The following is a 25,655-nucleotide window of genomic DNA, read 5'->3' on the forward strand; positions in this document are numbered from 1 at the left end:
TGGATGCGCTGCCTCAAGGACGCCCTGCACCTGCCCAGGTGGACACAGGATAACTGACATCTAAGTGGCTCAGAAGCCACGCTGCTCCAGACAGTGAGGTGGACAAGGCAGGGCTCCTGGTTTGGTCAGAGCGAGCACGGTGACTCTGCAAGGGAGAAGAAGCCCCAAACGTGTGTGTCCACAACACGCTTCTGAAGCGAAGAGTCACACAAACGTGGCTCTCGATCCCATCCGACCACGTACTGCCTCTGTGACCTTGAACGCGTCACTTCCTCCCGCCAGGCTGGAGATGTTTAGAGCCTTGTGAAGACTCAAGGCGGTTAAGATGCTTAGCACAGCGCCTGGTAAAAAGCCCTGGACGCCAGGTGCAGTGCCCGTGGCCACGTCTGATGGGCACCGATCCGTGCGTCTTCTCAGACTCGGCCCAGAGGCCCTGGCTCACCCCCACGGCCCCCAGACACAAAGCAGCTGGAGAAGAAAGCCGCTCTGCAGACCAAGTGGACCTGTACCCATCGCCTTCCTGAAGCACCAGAGAAGCGAATGTGTGCCGCTTCGGTCGGCTCACAGGTCAAGGCCGAGGCTGGACCCACATCTGCAGGAGGCCCTCCTCAGCGTCCTGCCACGGAGATGAGGCGCAGTCTACCCTGCCCCGGGGCCGTCCTAAACCAGCACTGGTCACGGTCACGATCGAGAGCACAGTGGGAGGCCCAGGCCCAGCCGGGAGGGCAGCCTGTCTGCCAAGGGGACCCGGGCCCCGCTTACCTGGATGGCTTTGGGAGCTCATGGCGAGCAGAGGCTTCTCCTTTGAGGGATTCAGAATGGCTCACAACCTCCACGTGGACGAGAGCTCCAAAGAGCCCCAGCGTCCCCCCGGCACATATAAGTCCCGCGACGGCAGGGCTGGCCCACGGCCACAGACACTCCCCGTCCCGCCGACCACGGCGTGGGCCCAGTAATCCAAAGAGGGCGGGGTCCCCGGGCTCTCAGGAGACGACCTGTGTGGGGAGAAAAAGGGGAGGCGGCGGTTAGGAGGTGAGGCCCCCGGGACAGCCCAGCCACGCGAGGGGAACCAGGCATTCATGCGCCACCCGCCTCCTCCGTGGACTGCTGAAGCACTCGCGTGCAATCATCGTTTCCACCCGTACAAACCTCTTGGGCGTTTTGTTAGTACATATATGTGACCACGGGTACAAACGTCTCTGTCGTGCAAGCTCGGCACGTGGACAGAAAACATTTTAAATGAGAAATCACTTTGAGCCCACTCCCCCCGCACCCGTTTCCATTTTCGCTACGTGCCCAACTCCTCCTATTTTACACAGCGGCAATCGTAAGCGTTCAGGCCTCGGGTCAGCTTCCCTCACTTCCACCCTAAATAGTTTCCCAGGTTTCCGTCTTCATAATAAGCATTTCCTCAATTTATTTCCATTTTCGGATCACAACACACGCTCATCACAGCAAGCAGGTACGGAGGGCTCGGCGACGCCGCGACACAGAGGCAGACACGTGACGATGTGGTGCTGCACCTCCCCGCGCTCTTCTCCTTCGCCGCGCGCCCGTACAGACTGCGGGCTCTCCAGCTGGACACCCTGTTCTCTCTGCTGACACGACAGTCAGGCATTTTCCAGTGTCACGCACGACTCTTGGTAACCGTGCCCTGAAGGCTGCTTCCTCTGCGTCCGTGACGGGAGCTGCCTGTCGCCCCCCTGGGAGGGGCGGCTCCCCCCCCACCCCAGGTGGCTCTGACGCGCCCCGCCAGTCACAGGCCCGTCCCCAGACCAAAGGGTGGCACCTGCCGCACGCCGAGCGCACCAAATCCTCTTCCCAAGACCAGCCTCTTCCACAGGGCACAGCATCCAACAGAGGGGCCCAGAGAAGCAGGACGCCAGCTCCCGCCACCAAGCGTCTGCCTCTGCAGGGCGGCATCACGGATGACTTCTTAAATACTTTGCCGATGAGCACGTTTTACTTTACAATCGGAATACAGAGATAAACTGAGAAAACGGTAGTTACGAAAGTTCTCCTACTGACCCCGGGGGTCCTCTGAGGCCTGTCATCCACTCGAATAGTGTGACGAATTCCTGTTCTTGATTCAATTATTCAAGGATTTTTTTCCTTATTCCTTATAACTAAAGAACCCTAACCTATTCATCACACAGAGGATTAAACCCCAAAAGTTGTCTACTTAGCTGGTTTCCAATTACACGTCATCTATAACTCTGTGATCAATATCTTTATGATTATTGTTCTGTATCTGTTTACTTCCTTAGAAAACACAGTAACATATTTATCTCAGGTTCGGAATTTTTATTCATCTCGTGAATGACTAAAGAAGATGTGATATATACCCTCCCCCCACACACACACGATGGGATATGACTCAGCCATAAAAAAGAATAAAATCATGCCACTGGCAGCAACATGGATGGACCTAGAGATTGTCACACTCAGTGAAGTAAGTCAGAAAGAAACAAATACCATGTGATATCATTTATATGTGGAATCTAAAATAAGACAAAAATGAACTTTTCTGTGACACAGAAACAGACTCACAGACCTAGAGAACAGACATGTGGTTGCCCAGGGTGGGAGGGCAGGACACAAGGATTGGGAGTTTGGGATTAGCCGATGCAAAATAGTATATACAAGATGGATAAAAACAAGGTCCTACTGTGTAACAGAGGGAACTATATTCAATACCCTGTGTATTGAACCACAATGGAAAGGAATATGGAAAAGAACATGTATGTGTATAACTGAGTCACTGTGCTGTACAGCAGAAATTCACACAACACTGTAAATCAACTATACTTCAATAAATTTTTAAAAAAAAACAATTTTTATTCATCTCTTGACCAGAAAGAAACATCATTGTCTTTAGAGCGATGCAGAAGGTATATTTTGCAAACCCTTGCAATCTCGGATGGATGTGTACCTTTCACACAAAAAAACCACAACTTGGCTGGGTATAAAAGTCTTGGATCACAAATATTTTTCCCTCAAAATCTTAGCCACTGCCCCACCCTCAGATGCAGAAAATCCAGGCCCAGCAAAGCAGCACTTCCTTTCCAGGGAACCTTTGGGGCTGAGTTCTGAGGCTTTCTCCTGTCTGGTTCTGCCACGATTTCTTTTACTCTCATCTTGAAATTCAAAAATGTTGTCAGAAGATGTCTGGTCAGAGTCTCTTTTCGTTCATTTTGCTCCAAACGTGAACCTTTCAACACACACAGGTCTTTCTTTCTGCTCAGGAAAATGCCCTTCAATCACGTTGTGCTGATTGTTTTGTTACGTCTGTTTTGGCACCTTCAGAGCTTCCCACGCTGCCTGGCGGGACCCTCCCCAACCTACGCAGCCTCCCCCAGCACCAGCACGTCGTGCTTTACTCAGTGTCCCCAGCGCCTGCGCCGGTGCGTTCTCCGCAGCACTGCGGCTAGTTTCCACAAGATCCGTTTTATTCCTGTGGCTTTTCATACAGATTTCAGCTAAACCTTAAGCACATTTCCCTTTACAACTCATTCCATTACCTTTCCCTCCTATGACCTCCTGCTCCTTTCGTCTTCCTTGCCAAAGTCTTTTGGAATGTCTTCTTTCTGATTCTGACTATAAATCGTTTTCAGAGGTGTGTCTTCTGCCTTTCAGGACATTTCCTTTTCCGCCACATCCTGGGACACCTTTTGAGGCCCCATGGTGGGGATTATTTCTGTTTATTTCTCCTCAAGTAAGAATAGCTGTGGTCCAGACCTGAGTTTTGCCAAAGACTGTGTCCCCCGCTCCTGCTCCCTTCTCTGCAATAGCGGCTAAAACGCTCCTCAGAGCCACCCCTCTGGCAGCTGACGTGCACGGCCCGGAGCCAAACGCCCAGCGTCCAGCAGGCTCTCACCTAGCACAGGGCTGCCGGACCGAGATGACCCTCTTCCAAATGCAGACTGAACAGAACACAGAGGCTTCTGCTATAATACAACATATACTCTCTGGAAGAAACTCACACTCCAAAAACTTGCATCCTAAAAATACCCAGGCTTGTGAAAAACAGGAAGGTTGGAGCAGACTATTCAAAACTGCAATTTAATAACCAGGGTCCTACAAAAATCAATCCTAACTGTAATTTTTAAATTACCATAGTTTAAAAAAAGACACGTAAAATTCTTAATGAATAAAAAGTCCTTATAAAAGGTGGCAATGGTTTGATGAGAGAGGTTCAAAGGAAGAATTGGAGCTTCTGAGTTATGGAATGGGGAACAGGACATACAAAGATGGAGAAAACCGTGCCATAAACATTTTCAAGAAAGAGCACGCAGCCGAAACGAGCAAGAGGCAGAGCCGGGAGGTGGGCAGCGAGGATGCAGAGACACCTGGCATCCCTCCAGGGTCACACGTCCAGTGCAAACCCTGTTCCTTGATGGTAGAAAAGCATCAATGAAGAAGGAAAAACCAAGCCTGACCCAGCTCAGCTTCTGCACTGTGCTGACACCTCTCCCCCATGGACCAGTAGGACACAAGCTACTCTGAGTCATAAGAACATGCCTTGTGACAGGGCGGGATGTATATGAAAGAACCTATACAACCCCAGTGGATTCACTTCCTACGCCTGCCGTAACAAAGGACCACAGACAGTGGTTTAAAAACATCAGAAATTTACTATTCACAGTCTGGAGGCACGAACGTTGCAGAGGTCTGAAACCCAAGGTGTCGGCAAGGCCGTCCTCCCTTGCAGAGCTGTAGGGAAACCCCTCCTGGCCTCTCCCAGCCTCTGGTGGTTGTGGCATCTTTGGCGCTCCTGGGCTGGCAGCCGCAGGACTCTACACCCTGCCTTCTCCCTGGGCGTCTGCCTCCACCCAGCCGTCTTCTTAGGACACAGTCACAGCAGATCAGGGTCCAATCGACTTCAGGACGACCTCATCTTAACAAGTTACATTGCAACGATCCTATTCCCTCCTAAGGTCACGCTCTGAGGCGCTGGGGGTCAGGACTTCCGTACAGCTTTCCTGGGGGCACGCACCCTAAGCCGTCACGTCCAGCACGCACCGCACCCGCGCCTGGTCCCGATGGCCCCTCTACCAGCCTCGCCAGTGTCGTATAAGCCCGCGTGGCTCCAGAGAGAAATGCGCCCCCGCTGTTACACAACCCTCTGCATCCCAACCAGACCACACTCCACACAGACAGCGCCCTCTGGACGCTCTCAACACCACGAGGTGGAGAGGCGGGGGTCTGGAAAGCAACCCCTGCAGCACAGGACTGACGCCCGGTGTTTCGGCTGCTTCAGAGGGTGGCTCTGTAAATTCCAGGGGAGACGGCGGGGAAGGGGTCTCCTTCCCTGCGCTCAGCCGAACCTCCAGCTGCATCTTTTAGCCCAGTTCCTCTGACCTCGGCCACACAGAATCTCTCAGGAGACTGGGCATCCTGGGTCTCCGAGAGGAACCAGAGTCCCAACCAGAAACTTCTTCTCAGTTGTGGGTTGGCAGTCCAGCTAACAGCTGAAAGCACAGGCACGAGAACCAAGGCCACCAGCGTCCTGGGCTCCAGGTGTGAACCTCAGATCACAGTTTAATATGAACGTGGCCTTGAGCAAGCGACCTGACCGCTCTCCGCCCCACTTCCTAACCTGTGAGAACGGGGATGAGGATGGAAAGAGCCCTGTGCGCGTCACAGGGGTGACATGAGGACTAAACGGGTCAGCACAGGAGAAGCCCTGTGTCAGGGCTGGCACACAGTAAACAACCAAATCCTAGCTACTGATACGATCATGATTTACTTTAAACCAAAAGCTTCTAACAAAGTTTTGACAATTTCCCTGAACACAATCAGAATTCTGCTTCTAGTCAAAATAGAATAACACAGACCAGATTTATTCTCTCACACAAAACATTTCCAACAGACAAAACATATGTAACTATGGTTTTCAGACACTGGGCATCAGGCATGGGACCCTTGAAGAGACACAAACATGAGGAACTGTCCAGTCGCCCCAGCTGACAGCTCGGAGAGTTTCCAGGTAGCAGCGCAGGAAAGACACAGAAAGCATTTGAAGAAATAATGGCTTAAATTTCCCAAATTTGATGAAAACTATAAACCTATAGATCCAAGAAGTTCAACCAACTCCCAGCACAAACATGTAACGAGGATTACACCAGGCCAGAATGATCGAATTACTTAAGATAATGTCTTAAAAGCAGCTGGGAAGAAGACACATCACAGACAGAAAAACAAAAAACAAGAACAACAGATTTCTCAGAAAGAATGCAAGCCAGAAGACAATGGAGCAACAACTTTCAAAGGGACACACACGCGCACACACACACACACAAACTGCCAGCCCTGAATGCTGCACCCTGTGAAAAAAAATCTTTCAAAAACAAAGGTGAAATAGAGATGTTTTCAGGTATTCAAAAGCTGAACGTTTTCATCACCAGCTGACCTGCACTAAAAGAAATCTCAAAGGCAAAAGGAAAATAGTACCAGATGGAAACACAGATCTACACAGAGGAGTGAAAAGCTTCAGAAACAGGAACCATGCAGATACTTAGAGAAGATTCTTCTCTGATGCTGAGTATCTTCTAAAGAGAACAGTTTAATGCAAAAATAATAACGTATTGAGAAGTTTATATCACATATACTAAGAAAACATAGGTCAAAAATAACACAAAGACCAGGAGGGGAGGAACAGAAGTATGCTGCTGTACGTTCTTACTTAGATATGACGTAGTTTCACCTTGAAGATAAGACTGTGATAAGCTGAAGATGTAGACTATAAATCCTGAAGTCCTCACGTAAAAGAGAAATGATTATAATTAACAAGTCAATAAGGAAAATATAATACAATCTTAAAAATAATCCAAATGAAGGCAGAAAAAGAAAAAAAGAAGAAGAAAGTGACAAATAGATAACAAAAAGCAAGATGGTAGCTTTAAACCAAACGATATCAATGACCAGATCAAATGGTCTAAACATCCCAATTAAAGGGATTGTCAGATTAGATAAAAAAGCAAGACCCTGCTTCCAGAGTATAAAGAGGAATTACGTGAGGTAGGACTGAAAATAGTTTAGAGAGAAGATGCATTTTATTGTAAAATGAATCTTCCCCAAGCTTCATGGACCCAACCATAAGCCGCCTACAAGGAGCATGTTTTAAGTACAAAGACACAAATAGGTTAAAAGTAAAAGATGGAAAAAGATATATCATGCAAATACTAATCAAAAGAAAGCTGTAATGCTCACATGAATATCAGACAAAGTAAATGTTAATGGAAGAATATCACCAGGGATAAAGAAGGTCATTTCATAATGACCAAGGGGTCAATTCGCCAAAAGGACATAACATTCCTAAGCATGGATGCACCTGATAACAGAGCTTCACATGTGAAGTGAAACTAGTAAAAGTGTAAGGAGAAATGGGCAAATGTGCAGTTGGAAATTTCAACACCCTGCTCTTAATAGCAGTTACAACAAGTAGACAGAAAATAGTAAGAGCAGAGAAGACATGAACACCACCATCACCCAGCTTGACCAGAATGACGTTTATAGAACACTCTGTGAACGACAGCAGAATACACATTCTTCACATTCTTTTTGAATGCACACAGAGGGACTTCCCTGGAAGTCCAGTGGTTAAGACTTGGCCTTCCAGTGGAGGGGGTATGGGTTTCATCCCTGGTCGGGGAGCTAAAATTTCACATGCCTCGTGGCCAAAAAACCAAAACATAAAACAGAAGCAATATTTTAACAAATTCAATAAAGGCTTTAAAAATAAATAAATACATAAATACATAAATAAATAAATACACACAGAATATTTACCAAGATAGACCATCTTTGGGCCCATCAAATAAGTCTCAATAAATTTAAAAAGACTCAAGTCAAGATATACAAAGTATGTTTTCTGACTTGAAATTAAATTAGAAACCAATAACAGAAAGATATCTGGAAAACCAAGTATTTGGAAACTAAATAATATACTTCATGGGTCAAAGAGGAAATTAAAACAGAAATTATGAAGTATTTTGAAATGAATGAAAATGAAACACAACATATCAAAATTTGTAGTGTTCACAGGGAAGTTCACAGCACTGAATGCCTGTATTAGAGAAGATTTGAAAGTCAACAACCTCAGGGTTTTCCGTAAGAAACTAGAAAAAGAATAAATCATTCCCAAAACAAGCAGAAACAAGACAAAAACAAAGAGCAGGAATCACAACAAAATAGAAAAATCAGTGAAACTAAACACTTATTCTTTGATAGTAAAATTGATAAACCTCTAGCTAAACTGATCAGGAAAAATAGAAAGAAGACACAAATTAACAACATCCAGAATGAGAGGGGATTAACACAGACCACGCCGACATTCCATGGATGATAAGGCAATGCCATGAACAACTCTGGGCCAATAAACTTGACAATTTAGATGAAATAAACAAATGTCCTAAAAGACCCAAACTCTCAAAGCTCACCCCAGAAGGAAGGCCCATAGGGAGATTCCATCTGCAGCTCCGTCTTGGCTATTTGCTTAATGGTGAGGTTTAACTTCCCTCCTTTCTCCTGCATGTATTAATCAGAATTGTCACCTGTCCATCTTGCTATTTAATCATTCATCTGTATCAGTATGAATTCACGGATTTTTATTCTGTGTGTGATAATCCAACACCATCATTATTTATCTTGTCATTCAGGCTCTGGCCACTGGAATCTCCTGTGTTCTTCTGACAAGCCCCTACCTCCATCTTTTATTTTTCTTTTTTGCACTTCCTTACTTTCTAGTTCCATAAGATGTGCCTGTCACAACCTTGGACTCAACCACTTCTCCTGGGAGCCCTCGTTCCCTTTTCTGGAGAACTGTGTGTAGACACCAAGATCTGGGAGCTGGGGGTGCTCGTTACTGGTGGGTGTCACTGCTGGAGGACCCTCCCTGCAGACAGTATGTTTGATACTAACTTACACATTGATATTTTGGTGTCTATCGGTTTATATTTTTTAAATTATAAGTTTGCACTGAGACCTCAGGTTCCAACCCAATATCACAGGTGGGTTTCAGTCTCCCCCTTTCCTGATTTTCAGCTTATTTCTCCAACAGGGAGGAACCTGGTTCTTGCCGGCTACAGCCCACTTGCTTACATGTTCAACTCTAGCATACGTTCTCGTATAAAGTGCGTTCAGAACCGCTGACCCACACACACACGACGAGGCTCAGAGTCCACGCCCGGCTCTGGCCTCCCGCCTCCCACTGTGCGGTCAGGGCACAGGTCCCACAGCACCTGTAGCAGCTCTTCTCCTCCTCGCCCCTTCAGTGCGGTGGCTCATGGATCTGTGATAGAACGCGATTCATTTGTCAGGATTTGTATTTCATTTTGGTTTCCTCCACATCCTGGTTGGTTTTAACTGTTTATTTTTCGGATATGGGAAGAATAAGAAATACGAACTTTTTAAGTAAAAAAAAAATGTTCATATTGATATTTCCAATTTAAATTTAAGACTTTACAAGGTTTTAATGTCAATTTCGCTTGCTTAAAGAAAAAAAGTTTTTGTATTGTGGAAATTTCCAACCTCTGTGAAGTAAACACAATAGTATAATGAGCCCACAGCACCCAGCTTCTACGATTACGGGCACCTATATCTCCTTTGACACACACTGAAATGTCCAAAGTGTAACTGTACCGTATCAATGGGCAGACCTGTGTAACCCATCTTTCCTTTGATGTGAGATTTTTCCTTTGATATGATCTAATGAGAATCCAGTTCTGTTCTAAACAGTGACCTTTGCGTGATATCATGTCCTCTATTTCGGGGGAAGGAGAAGCCCCCGAAGCCTTCTGAGCAGTACAGAGAGCTGGGGCAGGGGCCGGGGCAGGCCAAGGTCTCAGCATCGACCCCGGCGTGGCCTCCCTCCCCTGGGGCGGACCCTCCTCAGAGCCGGGGCTCGGGGAGGACGTGACGAGAACGCTCCCTCCACTGAGCCCCTCCCCAGCCTCTGGGCTCCTCTGTGGCCGCCGGGGCCCCCAGCCAACCCGGAGACGTCACCCCTGGCTGCGTCTGGTACGGCCGTCTCAGAGCCGGGCCGTGCCAGGGCCCCCAGCCCCCGGGAGAAAGGCGGTGAGAGCCAGGGCTGGAGACGGAGACTGGGGAGAGTCTGCAACAGGGGACCTGGAACCAGGAGGCTAAAGAACATGTTCTAGAACCCGACAGGCACAACCTCAAGGCCTGGTCTGTGAACCCTTCTCTCTAGAATACAGAGTGAGGTCAGCACTCAGGTTCTAGAACAGAGGCATGTTAGAAGGAAGACGGATCCACCAGGGGTTCAAGGGTACGCGCAACAGAGATGGCCCCTGGATGACCTAGGCAAACAAAGACCTCCCAGAAGGATCTAGAGAGCTGGGGGTGGGGGGCTGGGGTCAGGAGGCAGGGAGTAATGGACAGCAGACAGTCCCTGCAGGAACCCTGCCTGAGACTCGTCTTCCAAGGTGCCCACGTCGTCCGGACCGTGAGGCACAGCTCTTGGCCAGACCGGGGCTGGACACCTTGACTGGCAGCCGCCCCAAAGGGAAGCCAGCGGGAAAGGGGTCATTCCCCGAGGCAGGCTGAGGTGCTGTGACAGGAGAGGGGCACACAGGACTGGGCAGACAAGGCCGCAGGGGAGCTGCGGGGCTGGGGCCCCGGCATCAGGCTCAGCGGGGCTGAGGCAGGGGCCCCGACAGCCAGGGCCAGCAGGGCCTCCCCAGCTGCCCGACTTCCCATCGCAGGAACCCCCGGCTGATTACGGTCTGCCTCCTGTGCTCACGGTAAGAGCCAGGGGAACCAGCGGGCACACGTCTGTCCCTGCACAGCGCCGGCCGTGCATGGGAGGCCTGGGCTCCGTCGGGTCCAGCATCCCCCGGGTGAGCTGTACGACCTTGGACCAGTCTCTCTCCTCTCTGGGCTGCTTCTCCCTGTAAAACTCCTGGGTTGGAGTAAACCGGCGTTCACTGGAATGTTTTCAGTGGAGCTCATGGGAGAAGCTTTATGAAAAAGGCTCAGAGACAAAAGGCCACAGGGAAAGCAGGTCCCCCGGTGCTGTCTCCGGGCCTTTGCACACTTATGGACAGCAGCCCGAGGGCCGGGCATGGAGCAGCCAGGACTTTCCCAGCTGTTCCTTCTCGGCAACCCTGTGCCCACCTGTCCGTGGGGCTCGCTCCCCCCCTTTTCTCCAGTGTATCTCCCCAGAGAGGTGTCTCCCCAACAGCACCCGAGCCCCCAGATCACTCCCACCACCCTGCCCTTTCCCTTCCAAGCTCTTTTCTTTCTCCGATACTGTATCAGATGCCGACACGATATATTTATTTATAGGAATATAACTCATTTCTCTTTGCCCACTGTCCGTCAGCCCTGCAGCCCGGGGTGGAGGGCAAGCTCCGTGACCTCTGCAACCCGCCGGCCCTGCTGGAAACCTGGGGGGTGGCGCACAGCGGGCCACAACAAAAATGGGCTGAACTGAATGAACTTTTGAAACGTTTTCCTGAATCCACCTCAGAAATCACCTCTAAAAGGGCTGAGGTCAAAACATCGAACTGCAAAAGCAACAGTGCTCTGCCTTTCAGAGAGGAAGGGAAGAGATTAAGGACCACATCTAAGGCGGAAGATTCCAGAAGTGCAAAAGCACCTGGGGCCCTGGGACACCCACTGCCTCAGAGAGGACCTAAGGGCTGCAACTAGAAAAGCAAAGCAACGGGTAACTCAAGGAGCCCTTTCACCCCTCAGGACACTTCGGTTAAATAAGGACTCCAGGCATCCTCGGGAAGGTGCGGGGGCGGAGGAGAAAATGCTCAGCTAACTCCTGACAAAGGAGGCAAAACCACCTCGACCCCCAAGGAGAGCATGTCTTTACCATTCAGTCTAAGAGGACAACCTACCAACGCAGCTGCCCGACTAGCGTTAACCACATGTGTCCTCTGTCCCCCACTCCACCAGCATCTCTTTAGGGGGAAGGTCTCTGAACAACCCAATGTAATATTCACAACATAAAAACAAACTAGGAATTTAACCTTTTAATATAACAAAATTCAAGCGTGAAATAGTTCCTTTCATCTTGACGTAAATGTCTAATGACACTTCAATAACCAGTAGGTTATTGCTTTTCTAAGAAAACACATAGACAACACGTGGTATTAAGATCTCAAAAATTAGAGGAGTTTAAGGTTTCTGAAACCTTTTCATGAAAAACATTTAAAATTTATACCTGTACATCTCTAACTAAAATATATACTTCTGATAAATGTTGAACACATTATGACTAGAAACACAACTGCTTTTATGATTACATTCCTTCCCGATTTATGACATAAATTAAAAGCCCACCTTTGGGAGGGTGAACAGTAGCAAGGAATCTGTAATTCTGACCTACTAGCACTTTTAGAAGACGAGCGTGGCCATTCCACTAAGTAAGCAGTCTCCGACGCGAAACATATATTTATACAAAGACATCTCTTTATTTTTATTTCTGCTCCATACAGAATAAATGAAACTAAACGCATCACTATGGCCTGTGTGTGCTAATACTTCCTTCTCCAAATATTTTGAATCTAGAATTACCTACTTCCAGCTGCCCTTGGAAATTTTAGTTGACCTAATTTCATGGAATAAGCCATAAACCTTCCAAAGAGTAAAAGTCTTAGAAACTATAAATCCTTAAGAGAGCATTCTTTTAAAAATCTCATTAAACGACCACAAAGAAATGTGGCAGCGCGAAGAGGACATGTTTTCTCACTCACCACAGTCTTCTGCATCCCGTCACATGGTCCAAGAAGGACCACAGCTCAAAGTCCGTACTCCTCCCCCCGTCAGCCTCAGCCCGCCAGGCTGGTGGGGGAACAGCCAGCTGTTAGTGGGAACAAAAAGAGAACCCAGAACCACACAGCCCACAGCACCCCAAAGCAGGATGAGGGACACACGTCATCAGCTGAAGAGATACTCTTCAGAGAGAGAAACTCTCAGAATCGAGAAGGAGGTCAGGACATCCCCTCTCACCACGTCCAGGTAACACCATACTGGTGATGCTAGCCAGGGCAACGAGGCAAGAAAAGGAAATGAAAGGCACACGGATGGGAGAGGAAAAAGGTACTGCACGTTCACAGACAACACACTGCATGCATGGGAAACCCAAAACAACCTACCAACAACTCTCAAAGCTCCTAAATGAACTCAACAAGATCGGGGGTACAACGTCGACACACAAAAATCTACAGTATTTTTACGTACCAGCAATAAGCAAGTAGAAAACAAGCTTTAAAAAAGATACCATTTACAGTAACATCCAATATCGGCAAATATCCAGAGCTAAATCTACCAACACATACATAAGAACTCTACACCTTAAACTATGAAACATTACAAGTGAAGTTAAAGACCTAAATAAGTGGAGGAGTATACCCTGTACATGGACTGGAAGACCCAATACGGTTAAATGTCAATGTTAATGTGAACAGTCCCCAAATTATTCGGTAGTCAACGCAAGCTCAACCAAAATCCCGCCACAAGTTTTTTGAAAATCGACAAGTTAATTTCAAAGTTTACATGGACGTACAAAGTCCTAGAGTAGCAATCTTAAGGAAAAACAGGCCTGGAGAACTTACACTACTAAATATCAAGATTTATTATAAACCTATGTAATTAAGACATTGTGTAAGAATAGACAAAACAAGGAACAGAATACTCTAGAGTGAGCCCATCACAAATACGGTAATACGATTACAGCCAAGGCTGCACTCCAAATCCACAGGGAAACGGGACAGGTCTTTTCAACAGACAGTGCCTGAGTCACCTACGATGTTTATGAAAACAGAAATGAACCACGACCTGGGCAGCCCACCATCAAGAAAATTAGCACTGGGTGGATCAAAGACCTAAATGTTAAAGTAAGACAAGAAAGCCTCATCCAGAGACAAAAAAGAAAAAGATCTGCAGGCAGACAAAGATTTCTTAAATCTATTTAATAATAACAAAATTTTAAGGCACTGACCATGGAGGGAAGAAAATGACACATTATACTGCATCAAAAGTAAGAACGTCAGTTCATCAAAAGAGCCAGCAGAAGAGTGAAAAGGCAACCCAGAGAGCAGAAGATAACCTGCCCAACACATCCAACAAAGGACCAGAATCCAAAATAAATCATTCTCACCAATCATTAAGAAAAAGGCAGACAACCCAAGTGAAAACTGGGCAAAAGCTATGAACAGGTACTTTCACAAGAGAGGATTCCAGGTAGTCAATCACCACATGAAGCAGTGCTCAGCACCTGTATTAACAGGGCAATGCAAATCAAAGACACAACGGATCCCATGAATGGCTAAAATGTAAAAGCAAAGCAGAACCCAAGGATGGACGGGAACCACTGGACACCGACTCTGCCTTGAGAGTGCGCAGGAGACAACAACTATAGGAAAGTGATGCCCGAAAAGCCATGTCAGGCACACCCGCAGAGGGGCACCCACGGGCTCCCCAAAGCCACTGGCAGGTGACACAGCAGCATCGTCTGCGGGCACCAAAAGCTGGAAACCTGCCATGTGTCCATCAGCAGTACAATAAATAAACTGTCAACCGTGGTACAGGCAGGCTGGAGAACACCATCTAGCCACAAAAAGAAACAAAGCGCACCTGCATGCAGCAACGCAGATGAGGGAGAGTGCTGGGTGGGCCAGAGCAGACAGACAGAGTACGTACCGGGTGGTTCCACGGTGCGAAACTCGAAACCAGGTCAGACCAACCTGTGCTGTTAGAACTGAGACAGGTCACCCCGGGCATGGAAGGGGGAACCAGGGGGTGTGCGGTAATGTTCTGTTTCCTGATCCAAGTGAAAAATGAGTGAAGGGCGGAAGTTCACCCACCTGAACGCATCAACCATCTTGCATCAAAGAAAGATTCACAATAATGCCCACTTGCTGATGCACTCCACCTGCCCGCTTCTCCTTTGACTTTCTGGGCAATGGATAAACGTTTCCTAGTTCTTGCCACTGTATTCTCACAATCACCATGGACACAGGAAGTACTTGCCAAATTACTTCCTCTTGAAACAACAAAACCTCACAGAAAGAAACAGGACGCGTGATTCCAAGCCCGCGATGCAAATGCCAGGTGGGCAATTCAAGCCGAGGGGTGACGCAGACGTCCCAGGAGGCTCGCAGTCAGGTCATCAGAGATAAAAATGTATATGCAGTAATTTTAATTTAAATATTTTTCAATTAAATAGTTCATTTAATTTCAATTAATATTAACTTAAATTTAAATACATTTTAATGAAAAAACAAGCTGTGGACTATGATTTTTCTCAGTCCTATTTTATATAGGAAGCTTTTTAAATAAGCGTTGTTTTGTTCACCAGGCATCCTTCATGAGACTCGGGCTGGAAGGTCTAGCAATTATGTTTTGTAAGAGTGTCATTTTATGACGGACAGTCACACAGCAGACGACAAGATGTTTTCCCCATACTCTGTTAGGACAGACTTATATTTCAGTTTCATAATATGCTCTATACTTGAAAGTAATAAAACTCCATTTCTGTGTGTTCTGGCAGGAATTTCCCTAAATCTGAGAGCAGGCTCTGCTGAGCAGAGGGCTAGGCTTCTATCAGCCCTGACTCCCTCCACCCGTGCAGAGGGGCCAGAAGGTCAGACCTCGAGAGGAGCAAGGGGGCCGGCGCAGGGTCACTGGGGCTCGCGCAGGCTCACGCACACACGCTCGCGCACACACGATGCACAGGAACAACTGCACACCAGCAGCACCACAGCATCCATCCTCCCCACCAGGAAAAACCGCTTCCCAGCTGCCTGGATGCCTTGTCCACATGGCTACGGCTGTCTATTGATAAAGGGCCACATAAATAAACTCTTTAGACGAAGAGTCCGAATGGATAAGCGTCCAGATAAAACAACGCTTGTTTCCTTAGCTGCCAGATAAAATAATGTTAGAGGAAAAGGTCCCAGCAGGCAGGCAGGCAGGGGGCATGCAGACCTGACTCCTAAGTGTAAAACTCGGGCAGGATGGAGACAGACAGGCAGAGGCCGGATGCCGTGATGCCAGTGTCGCCCAGGGCACTTTGCATCAGGACGGTGAGCTGAGCCCTCAAGTGTTCCCCACCTTGTCTCATTAAATGGGGGTCAAGGGAGAAAACCAGCATGAACCCACGACCGTGGAGAGTCCCCGTGGGTGGGAGGCACTGGCAGTCAGATTTCGATAAAGTTCCACGAAGGCCTGAAGACAGACGCAAGCCGGTGGGAGCGAACAGGAACCCGAGAGTCCGCCCCACCCCCAGCTCCCCTCGCTCTTTAGGAAGCGATGCTTCACCCCTGGCCTTCAATTTACCAAGTGCAAGGACGCAGCAGAGACGAGACGTGCAAGGGCGGCCGGTCTCCCTGGACGCTGCTACCACAGATGGACAAGCCCGTAAACCCGCCAACAGGCTCCTCTGTCTTCAGCAGAGGAGAATCACCCCCTCGTCACCCTGCAACCTCAGGGCCTGCCCCGTCGGCCGGCAGCTGGGCTGAGTCGTCTTTCCATGTTACGTACACATAAATGCACACAGTTTACATAAATGGATAAGCACACTGCTTTAGAGTAATTTTTTTCTTTCTTTTTCCTCCTCTCTCCACCATCAACCACAACAGATAATCTTTGTGTGGGCACAGCCCATACTTTTCTCTGTTTTCTCACACACACACACACACCCAGGTGGTCACTCTCTGCCTTACAAACATGAGATTTTATCATACAGATTTCTCCGTATGTTACTTTTCTCATTCAACAATACTTCTTGGAACATTCCATTGTGTGGCTGTACCGAAATTTAGCCAACCACTCCCCAACTCGTGGGCACAGACTTCCTTCTAAACGTTTCACTGCCGAGACGGCTTCATGCAAACGCCCTTATGTGCTGGTGCCTGAGCTCCCAAGGAGCACAGTCCCGGGAGCGGAAGCGGAGTCTGGGGACCCGAGTATCTCCCATCTCAGAAAATGTTGGCAGGATGACTTCCAAAGAGGTGACACCATTCACACCCGCCCCAGCCCCACCTGAAGTGACTCCCCTCCCCACTGCTCCTCCTGCAAGAGATCACGTCTCCACTCTCTGCCGCTCTGGGTAAAAAGCGCAATCCTTGTGTTTGCGTCTCCCCATGACGCAAACAGGGAGTCTGTGGATCTGCTCTCTGTGCTGCCCAGTCTGGGTCCAGTTTCTAAACTTGTCTTTCTCTCCAGTTTCTAACAGGCCTCTGGATCCACGGAAATACTCTTCATCCGTCAAATGTTACACACATTTTCCCAAAACTCTCATTGACTCCCTGCCTTTGTTGAGAGTATCTCTATCCAATCAAAGGTTTACATTTTGAACTGTCAGATGTGTTCTTTGCAGCTTCTGGGGAACCTGGACCAACGAGGACATGAGTATCGCTGCAGATTTCTCCTCCTTTACTTTTTACATTGATGCCTTGAATCAGGCTGGAATTCATCTTCCCTTCATCCTTAAAAATGAACAGACAGGGACTTCCCCGGTGGTCCAGGGGCTGAGGCTCCGTGTTCCCAATGCAGGGACCCAGGTTCAATCCCTGGTCAGGGAACTAGATCCCGCACACCACAACCAAGAGTCCACATGCCACAACCAAGAGTCCACATGCCGCAACCAAGAGTTCACATGCTGCAACCAAGAGTCCACATGCCGCAACTAAGACCCAGCGCAGCCTGATAAATAAATAAATAAATAAATAAATTTTTTTAAAACATGAACAGACAATTCACAAGCCATTTAAGGAAACGCTGAAACAAGAAAAGGCGAAAAAAATGACCAAGATAAATAGAGAAACTGACCCCAGAAGAGGTAACTGGAGCCCTTCTATCGAGCGACAGAGAGAATGGAGCCACCAGGGCCAAAACACAGCCCTGACCACAGCCAACAAGGGCGGCCAGGCCACAAGGAGGGACCCCGGGGCCTCAGGCAGGCAAGTGCCGAAACCAGACGGCCACAGAGGAACTGGGACACCCGGCCAAGCAAACCTGAGAGAACAAAGTTGGCGCCCTAGATGGAGTCCACCCGTGGGACCTGGAGATGGCGGCACTGGAAGGAAATGAGGGTGAGCTGATGAGAGGAGGAGGAGGTGGAAACTCCCCCCAAATGAACCTATAACAAGACCTTAACAGGAGAAGTCCCCTATGTGCCCACTGGGATACATTTTAAAAGCTCCACATTATAGAATTTCAAAACACCAAAGTGAGGAGAAGCTCCTACAGTGTCAGAGAAAATCACAGCAGGACCTCTAAAAGCGAGTGAGAAACGGGGCAGTTCTACACTTCTCATCAGCCACACGGGACCAGCCCACCTGAGAACCTGCTGCTCCAAGGACGGCACGTCTGGTCAAACCCCCTCGGTGGAACTTTCTAGACAGTGTCGCTGCCTGCGCGACAGTCAGGAGATGCTGGACCCGAGGTGCATGTCCACTGCAGTCAGAGACACGGCCTTCTGCCACCACGCCCAGGACCTGTGACCTCCCGGCCACAGCGCTCGGTGAGCCAGGCAGAGGTGACTAAGGCCTACAGCCACGGACCAGACGGAGAGCAGAGAGGGCCCAGGTCCTGCCCCGCTGCCTCCCCATCGCTTCACTTGCCTCGGGTCCTGATGCAGACACTGCTCAGCCCCGCGGTGTCCCTGGATACAGCCCGAGCGGCCATCCTTGAGTGATGAGTGATGGTTAAGAAAACAGCAGGAAGGGGCTGGGGTGGGGGCGCGGGGGCGGGGGGCCACTTCCAGTTGTGAGACGGGTAAGCCGGAGGGTGACTACAGGTACCCGCCCTGCACTGCGAGCTGGCATCTGCTGAGGGTAACGGCAAGCGTTCTCCGCTCACGCGAACGGTGACTGCGTGAGGTGATCCACGTGTTACTGAACCTGAGCACGGGAATCAGTTCACGTCCATGGATCAAATCACACGTGCACGTTAAATGTACACAACTTTGTCGGTTACACCTCTGTGAAGCAGGGGAAACCCCCGCAGAGGTCAAGGAGCCCTATGCTGTTACCGTCACGGACAAGCCCCAGGCAGACGCGCCAGGCCACCAAGGGGGCTGCGGGAGGCCAATGAGAAAACGCCAGTGCGGCACACGTGGGGCTTTTCGGCGAAGGCGGCGGTCTCTGTTGAGAGAGGACGTGACTCCGAGTTGGCCAGTCCTGGACAGAGACCCCCCTCCCAGCCTCCCCCCGCCCCCAGCAGCCAGGCCCAGCCACCGACAGGAATGGTGCAGACGCCCTCAGGGCCCAAGGACACACCTGGCGCCTCCCCCTGAGGCCGGCCTGGCAGCCCCGCAGCTCGGTGCCAGCAGTCTCAGAGCTGGCGGTTCTTCCGAGCGGCACTTCCTCTGGCTCTGGCTCTGGTCTTGTCACTGATCAGAGTTGCCTTTGACGTCGGCTACACGAGCCCAGAAAAACGTCACCAGACAGCTCTGCTGCCTGCACCTGATGCGTCTGCTAACTGTGTGTCCCTGTGCTGAGGACAGGGTGCTGTCCCCGCAGGCCCTGACCCCGGCCGCACACCGGCACTGGGAGGCCCCAGGTGTCTGGGGGCACCTCCCCCCGTGCGCGCCCACGTGCAGTCAGTTCAAAAAGCACCATCCGGACCACCCTAAACAAAGCACTCCTGTCCCGCTGGCTGTGCCCAGCCCCAAGGTCCTCCCGGCCACTGACAGGGTCTACGCATCCCTGTCACCTCGAGTAAGGGAAGGCAGGCCCCGGGCTCCTGCCCAGGCCCCACGGAGGCCCCCAGTGTGTCCCAGCGGGGCCCACGTGCCCTCGGCCCAGAGGCGCGCGGGCAGGGAGCCCCAGCGCCCTCCTCCCCCGTCATCGCCTTCCAATGAGGGACAGAGCCGGCAGCAGGTGCCGTTGGTGCCGGACTTTGGCCCAGAGGTCAAGGGGTGAAGAGGCAACGCCCGGTCCTCGGATACAGACCTTCCCTTGGTGTAGGTATCCCAGACACGACCCCCGAGCACAGGCAGGAGGACAGGCCCAGGGCCCGAGACAGATGGCCATGCTGAGCCTGGCCCCAGCTTTCCACCCACGCCGCCGAGCTGTGGGCTGGGATGCTACTGCATCCCAGGCAGCAGCAGGTGTGTACCTGCTCAACTTCTGATCACCTCAAGGACCTCTCATTTCCCCTGGAAGCTGAACTTCAGAACTTCTACTGAAGTTCAGCTGAAGTCAAAGCGCCTGGTTTTCAAACTTTCCTTGGGTATCAAAAAGGCAGGGGAAGAGGGAGTGCAGGCGGCAGCGGTGGGCGCAGGGAAACAGAGCGGCACCGGCATCCCCGAGACACACACCCTCTGCCCGGCCCGCTGGGGGGGGCCGGGGGGCACACAGGGCAGCCCTGAGCGCGCGGATGCCGCCACCCGTGTGGCTCTCACAGCAGGGAAGGCGGCCCCAGGGGTCAGCGGCGCTCCGGGCCTCGGGCAGGAGACGGACAAGCAGACACAGAATGTCGGGGTGATGAAGGCCGGGAGAACGCCAGGGCAGTCAGCACGGGGGTGGGCCGGGCCAGGGAGCCGGGAGGGCGAGGGCGGGAGCCCTGGGGACCTGGGGGGGAGGGCCCAGTCGTGTGATGCTGACCCGGCTGCCCTCAGCAGCCCCCACTCTGTCCCCCGACCCCCTCACTTGCGGGTTCACCTGCAGCTCACCCTCTGCTCGGCCCTGGCGGAGTCAGACAACTGGCCTTGGGTAAAACTGCCTTTCAGAAACAAACAAGAAACAAACCGACCTCTCTTGCACACTTCTGTCCAGTTTCCTAGGAACCATCTCTTTTTCCCTCTTTCTTCCCAAAGGAAAATGACCCCACGCTCGGCCTAACCACTCACGTGGCACATTCGAGACGCTGCAGTGCCAGACCCAGGGCAGTGGGGCAGGAGGGAGGCACCGGGGAGCCCGCCCTGGGTCCAGGACAAGGAAGCATCTTAAAGGGGACAGGGAACCCCAAGGAGAAAGTGTCCCCTGGGAGGGGCAGGGAGTGGGCGGAGGTGAGCCCAGAGGAATGCCGAGCCTCTGGGAGGGAGAGGAGCCTGGCCAGAGGGAAGAGGCCGCACATGTGCTCGGGTGCTGGGGGGGGCCTTGGAGGTGAGCAGCCGAGACCAGGGGCTGGGCCGGCCAGGAGGGGTCTCTTGCAGTCCTGGGGCCCCCCTGCAGGTGCGTGAGCCCTGGAGGGACACTCAGGCCGCCCCCTCGGAACACAGAGGACACACTGACACCCGCCACGGTGGTGGTCATCAGGCCAGGACCCCAAAGAACTCACGCAGGCAGAACCCCACCCACCCTCAGGCCTCCCTGCAGGCCCCAACCTCCAATCCCAGCCTCCCACAGCCCCCTGCACCCCCGGAGAGCCCCTCCAGGCCCGCGCCCCGTGCCCACGGGAGAAAGCCCGAGCTCCACGGCCACACGAGCGCCTCGGCCTGAGTCAGCCAGCACCCGCCCAGCTCTCAAGGTCGCCAAGCGGCCCGGCTGAGCCCCCGGCCAGGTGCCGCCCTTCCTCAGGGCTCCCATCAGCTGCAGGGCCACTCAGCCGCCCTCTCCACCGAGACCCTCTGAGCCTCCGGCAGCAGTGCTGCCTCAGGGATGGGTGGCGGCAGACGGAGCCCCCTGACCAAGGGCTGACGGGCCTGGCTGTGGGGCATCGGGCGTGGGAGAAGGGCTCGGACCCAAGGCTCCAGCCTGGTGGGACACAGTCCAAGCGGGCACGTCACCAGCCAGGAGCACAACTGCTTCACTGGGCAGTCAGGCGTGGAAAGGGAGGGTGCGACATGGGGTCTTGGACCTGGCATTGGCCAAGTTGGCACCCAGGAGCTGGGTCATTGAGGGAAAGAGGATGACGTGATCAGGCCTGAGAATCTGGACCACGATAAGGAAATAAGCTGCAGAAGGGCCCAAGCTCCACAGCGACCCTCACAACAGACAGTCCCCACAGCCTCCTTATAAATTACATGTGTGCACATACACATGTGCATATTCAATGCATTACATAACATTAACACAAAATACCTGTTAATTTATATATATTTATTATATATAAAATGATGTAAATATCTGTACATATTTTATACATTTGCATATATGTATAGTTACCATGTGTACAAACATTTCTCGCTTCCCACCTTTTCCTTTAGAGCTGGCAGATGTTAGAATGATAAGTACCACCTATCTTAAAAAAAAATCTAATAGAACTGATGTTTAATGGGTAGTTTCAGTTTTGCAAGATAAAGTTCTGGAAAGCTGCTGTACAACCATGTGAATTCACCTGACACCACTGAACTGTACACTTAGCAATGGTTAAGACACTAAGTTTTATGTTATGTGTTAATCACAATTAAAAATAATTTTTTTAAAAGCTGGACATGGTGCAGGAAAAAAAATGGGGCACAAGAGGATGGTCGTGTCCCAGGTCTCAAGTGAGTCCCTGGGATGGGCCGCCAAGTGAGGGTCCTTAGCTTTGTGCAGGAAAGAATTCAAGAGCGAGCCACAGTAAAGGGAAAGCAGGTTTATTTAGAGAGATGCACACTCCAGAGTCAGAGTGTGGGCCTTCTCAGAAGGTGAGAGGCGGCCCCAGGGCATGCCATCACCTTGGAAAGCGAGAGGGGCACCAAGCTGTGGGATGGTTAGTTTTGAGGGGCCGGGTAATCTCACAGGGCAACTAGCGGAAGGAACACTCCAGCTACCTTGGAGAAAGGGCAGGGATTTCCCGGAATTGGGGTGCCACCTACTTTTTGTCCTTTTATGGTCATGGTGCCTGTGGGTGTGTCCTTTAGATGCTAATGTATTAAAATGAGTACATAATGAGGCTCAAGGTCTACCAGAAGTCAAACCTTCTGCTATCTTGGGCCTAGCTGGCTCCATCCAGTGTTCTTCTTCATGGTGGTGTCATTCTTTCACTGGTTGTGCCCTGTCCCCTTCCTTCCTGTCTCATTCCTGCCTCTGAGATTTTAGTCCCATAATCTTATGGGAAGAAGAGGGGCAATGGTCCATCTTCTGTAGCTGCTTCAGGGCTGAGTAGGGGCATTGACCCTACCTGTCAGGGAGTGAAAACCTCTGGATGCCTTATCTGGGGACCCTGGGGGCAGGACAGCTCCTTGTATTAAGTGGGGGGTGGGGGGGGGGGAGGGAGGAATGGGCTGAAACCCTCCCAGCCATCATCTGATGTGGAGCTGTCATAACTGCTTCCATGGCCTTCCTATGAATCTTCTTGATGATGCACCTGCACAATAGCATCAGAGTACAATAACGGTCTATAAATGACAAAAGGCTTAAAAGGCAGGTTAAACATCTGATTACACTGTAACCAATAAAGAAACTTGGCTACAATCACCAGAATTATGACTGATAACCTTATACACCAGGACATACCCAAACTTTAGAAATTTCATATAAATTCTAGAATATCTATATTAATAACGTTTACCCACAGTATAATCTTAGGCTTATCACTCCTTTGACAATGCTTCCCATGTAATTTAACATATCAAATAATCCTAGTTAATTTAATATCTTTCTGAGATGTCTCAGTGTTTCTCTTCCATGAACCTTCTACAACTTTCTGTATCCATATTATTTTGTCCCTTACTTTTTTTCCATTCGGAACCAACCAGCTCCAGGACAGATTACTCTCTTTTTCCCTTTAACAAATGCATTCCATTCCTCATAGTTTCTTTTACTGAAAACACATCTTACTTTCCTGGCATACAGAAATGTTTCTTATTTTTTAGTAGTTTTAATTACATTATATAATTTTAACTCTTAAAAACCTTAATCTCTAGCAAAACTGACAAGCAGCAAGTAATTGTAAACTGTTTGTCATAACCACATTTTAGAGACATTCCCAAAACATATTTTCATAGAGTTTACCTAAAAGTTCTTACCTCATTTACATTTACTTAAAAGTTTTTTTTCACTTACCAGTTACTTACTTTCCTTGCTGACAAATCTGCAACAGATATAATAAGGTCTTATTTGACCTCTAGTAAACCTAGGTACAACAGAAGTATTATACTTAATATTGATGACTCTAAAGACATATCTAAACGAATCAAACCACAACCTTCAGCGACCTTCAATACCAGATATCAATTCAGTATTGAATACTTCCCAGGTTATGTGAACCTAAAATGCATTCTGGCCAGATTTTTTTTTACATTTCTGAGTATTTATATAAGCGCTAAATTTCTTTAAGCCAATTAAATAGAGCTCCTTATGAATTAGTTTTGGCAATACCACTCATCTACCACACACATACAAATCTGTATAAACACACAAAACACAGAGACCTCATAGTTCCCATTCCAACATTCCAGCCATGAATCAGGTACAATGAGGTAAAACCCATCAGTTACAAGGGGTTGGATTCAAACGGGGTCTCTGGCAGATGAAAAAATCATGGTCACCTGTCAGGATAACTAAACCCTTTTTACTAATATTTATGGAAAAGATGCTTAAGATTTCTATTTGTCCTTGATAAATTAAGTTCCAAATCACCTACCCCCTTTCCTGAAATTTGCATTTGGAAAAGATAGAGGAGATAAGGGTTCCTGGAGAAAACCAGCTAGAATATTTGCATCTCAAAGGCATAGGAGAAAGGCTAGTTCCTCCTTGGATGACTTTTTCCCTTAAGGCCAGAAAAGAAAAAAAAAAAAAATTTTCCCTTACTTACAAGTCTCTTAAGAAAGTGGGGGAGGTCTTGGGAGTGGTAAAAGGATTGGTGGGCTTTGGATTATTTCTGGAGCCACACCTCTGGTCCTGTAAAGACAAGATTTGTATAACAAGGACAGTTTTTTTTTTCCCTCAAAGAATTGGGTGGTCACCTCAATGATTATCAAAGGACTGATACACCATTCACCTATATTGGAAAGTTTTACTTTCCCTCAATTACCTTAGGGGAGTGGGCCTCCCCCAAAATCCCTATCAGGCTCCAAACATCAGCTATGGTCAGTTTTGTCAGATGGTGGCCTCTCATTTTGGTGATCTATTTACAAACACTTTTTTGAGGATCCTCCCTGGATTTAAAAAATGTTCTAAGTGTGGCCTTTAATCTAAAAGGCTTGCGACAGTCCCATTTCTAAAGGTAGCCTGACAGTCTTTAGCCCAGTTTTTTGTCATTCCATTCCCATCCTGCAGGCACCCTCGACTTCAATTTTATAAGCACACAGAGTGGAGGCACTCATGGTGTTAATAAGTGTCTGGGTCTGTTCACTCGAAGGCAAAGAGATACTGGAGTCTGGGTGCAGGGGATGCAGAAGAAAGTGACCTCTAGTTCTAGCACTGTGAACCAGCTTAACAGCCCACAGTTTAAAACCTTAGGGTAGAATGGAGACCTCCTCTGGCCTGGGGCTGTGGCAGGCTCCCCCGGCCAATAGTGATCACTTTCCTTGGTACAACTTCCCAGCAAGGAGCTGAAAAGAGTTGGAGGGCAGGGTGAATTGCTTGGTTTGGGGCCTTCTTTCCATCACCACTGTTACGCAGGATTGGGAGGACAAGGGTCCAGGAAAATCAGTTAGCACAGAGTAGGCAGGCCCCGTATCTAGTAAGAAAATAACTTTCCCACGTGCCATGTCAAGGGTTATCTGAGGATCCTCTGGAGAAATGACCAGGTGTCCCTGGGGAGCCCAGGAAGGTCCTGGGCCCCAACAGTCTTCGGTCTTC

The 25,655-nt window shown here is 49.6% G+C and overlaps 1 protein-coding gene across 9 annotated transcripts in view; it reads right to left on the reverse strand.

Moving 5' to 3' along the window:
- Nucleotides 1-25,655, reverse strand: part of HDAC4 (histone deacetylase 4) — a 290,477-nt gene that overhangs the window by 245,208 nt on the left and 19,614 nt on the right. For all 9 annotated transcript variants that reach the window (XM_057743936.1, XM_057743937.1, XM_057743943.1 and 6 more), the window contains exon 2: nt 763-995. In XM_057743936.1, coding sequence (XP_057599919.1) covers nt 763-784 — 22 coding nt within the window. In that variant the 5' untranslated portion in view covers nt 785-995. The remainder of the gene's footprint in view (nt 1-762; nt 996-25,655) is intronic.

The sequence above is a fragment of the Hippopotamus amphibius genome, chromosome 8 (genome assembly GCF_030028045.1).
Source record: "Hippopotamus amphibius kiboko isolate mHipAmp2 chromosome 8, mHipAmp2.hap2, whole genome shotgun sequence".
NCBI classification, from domain to species: Eukaryota; Metazoa; Chordata; class Mammalia; order Artiodactyla; family Hippopotamidae; genus Hippopotamus; species Hippopotamus amphibius.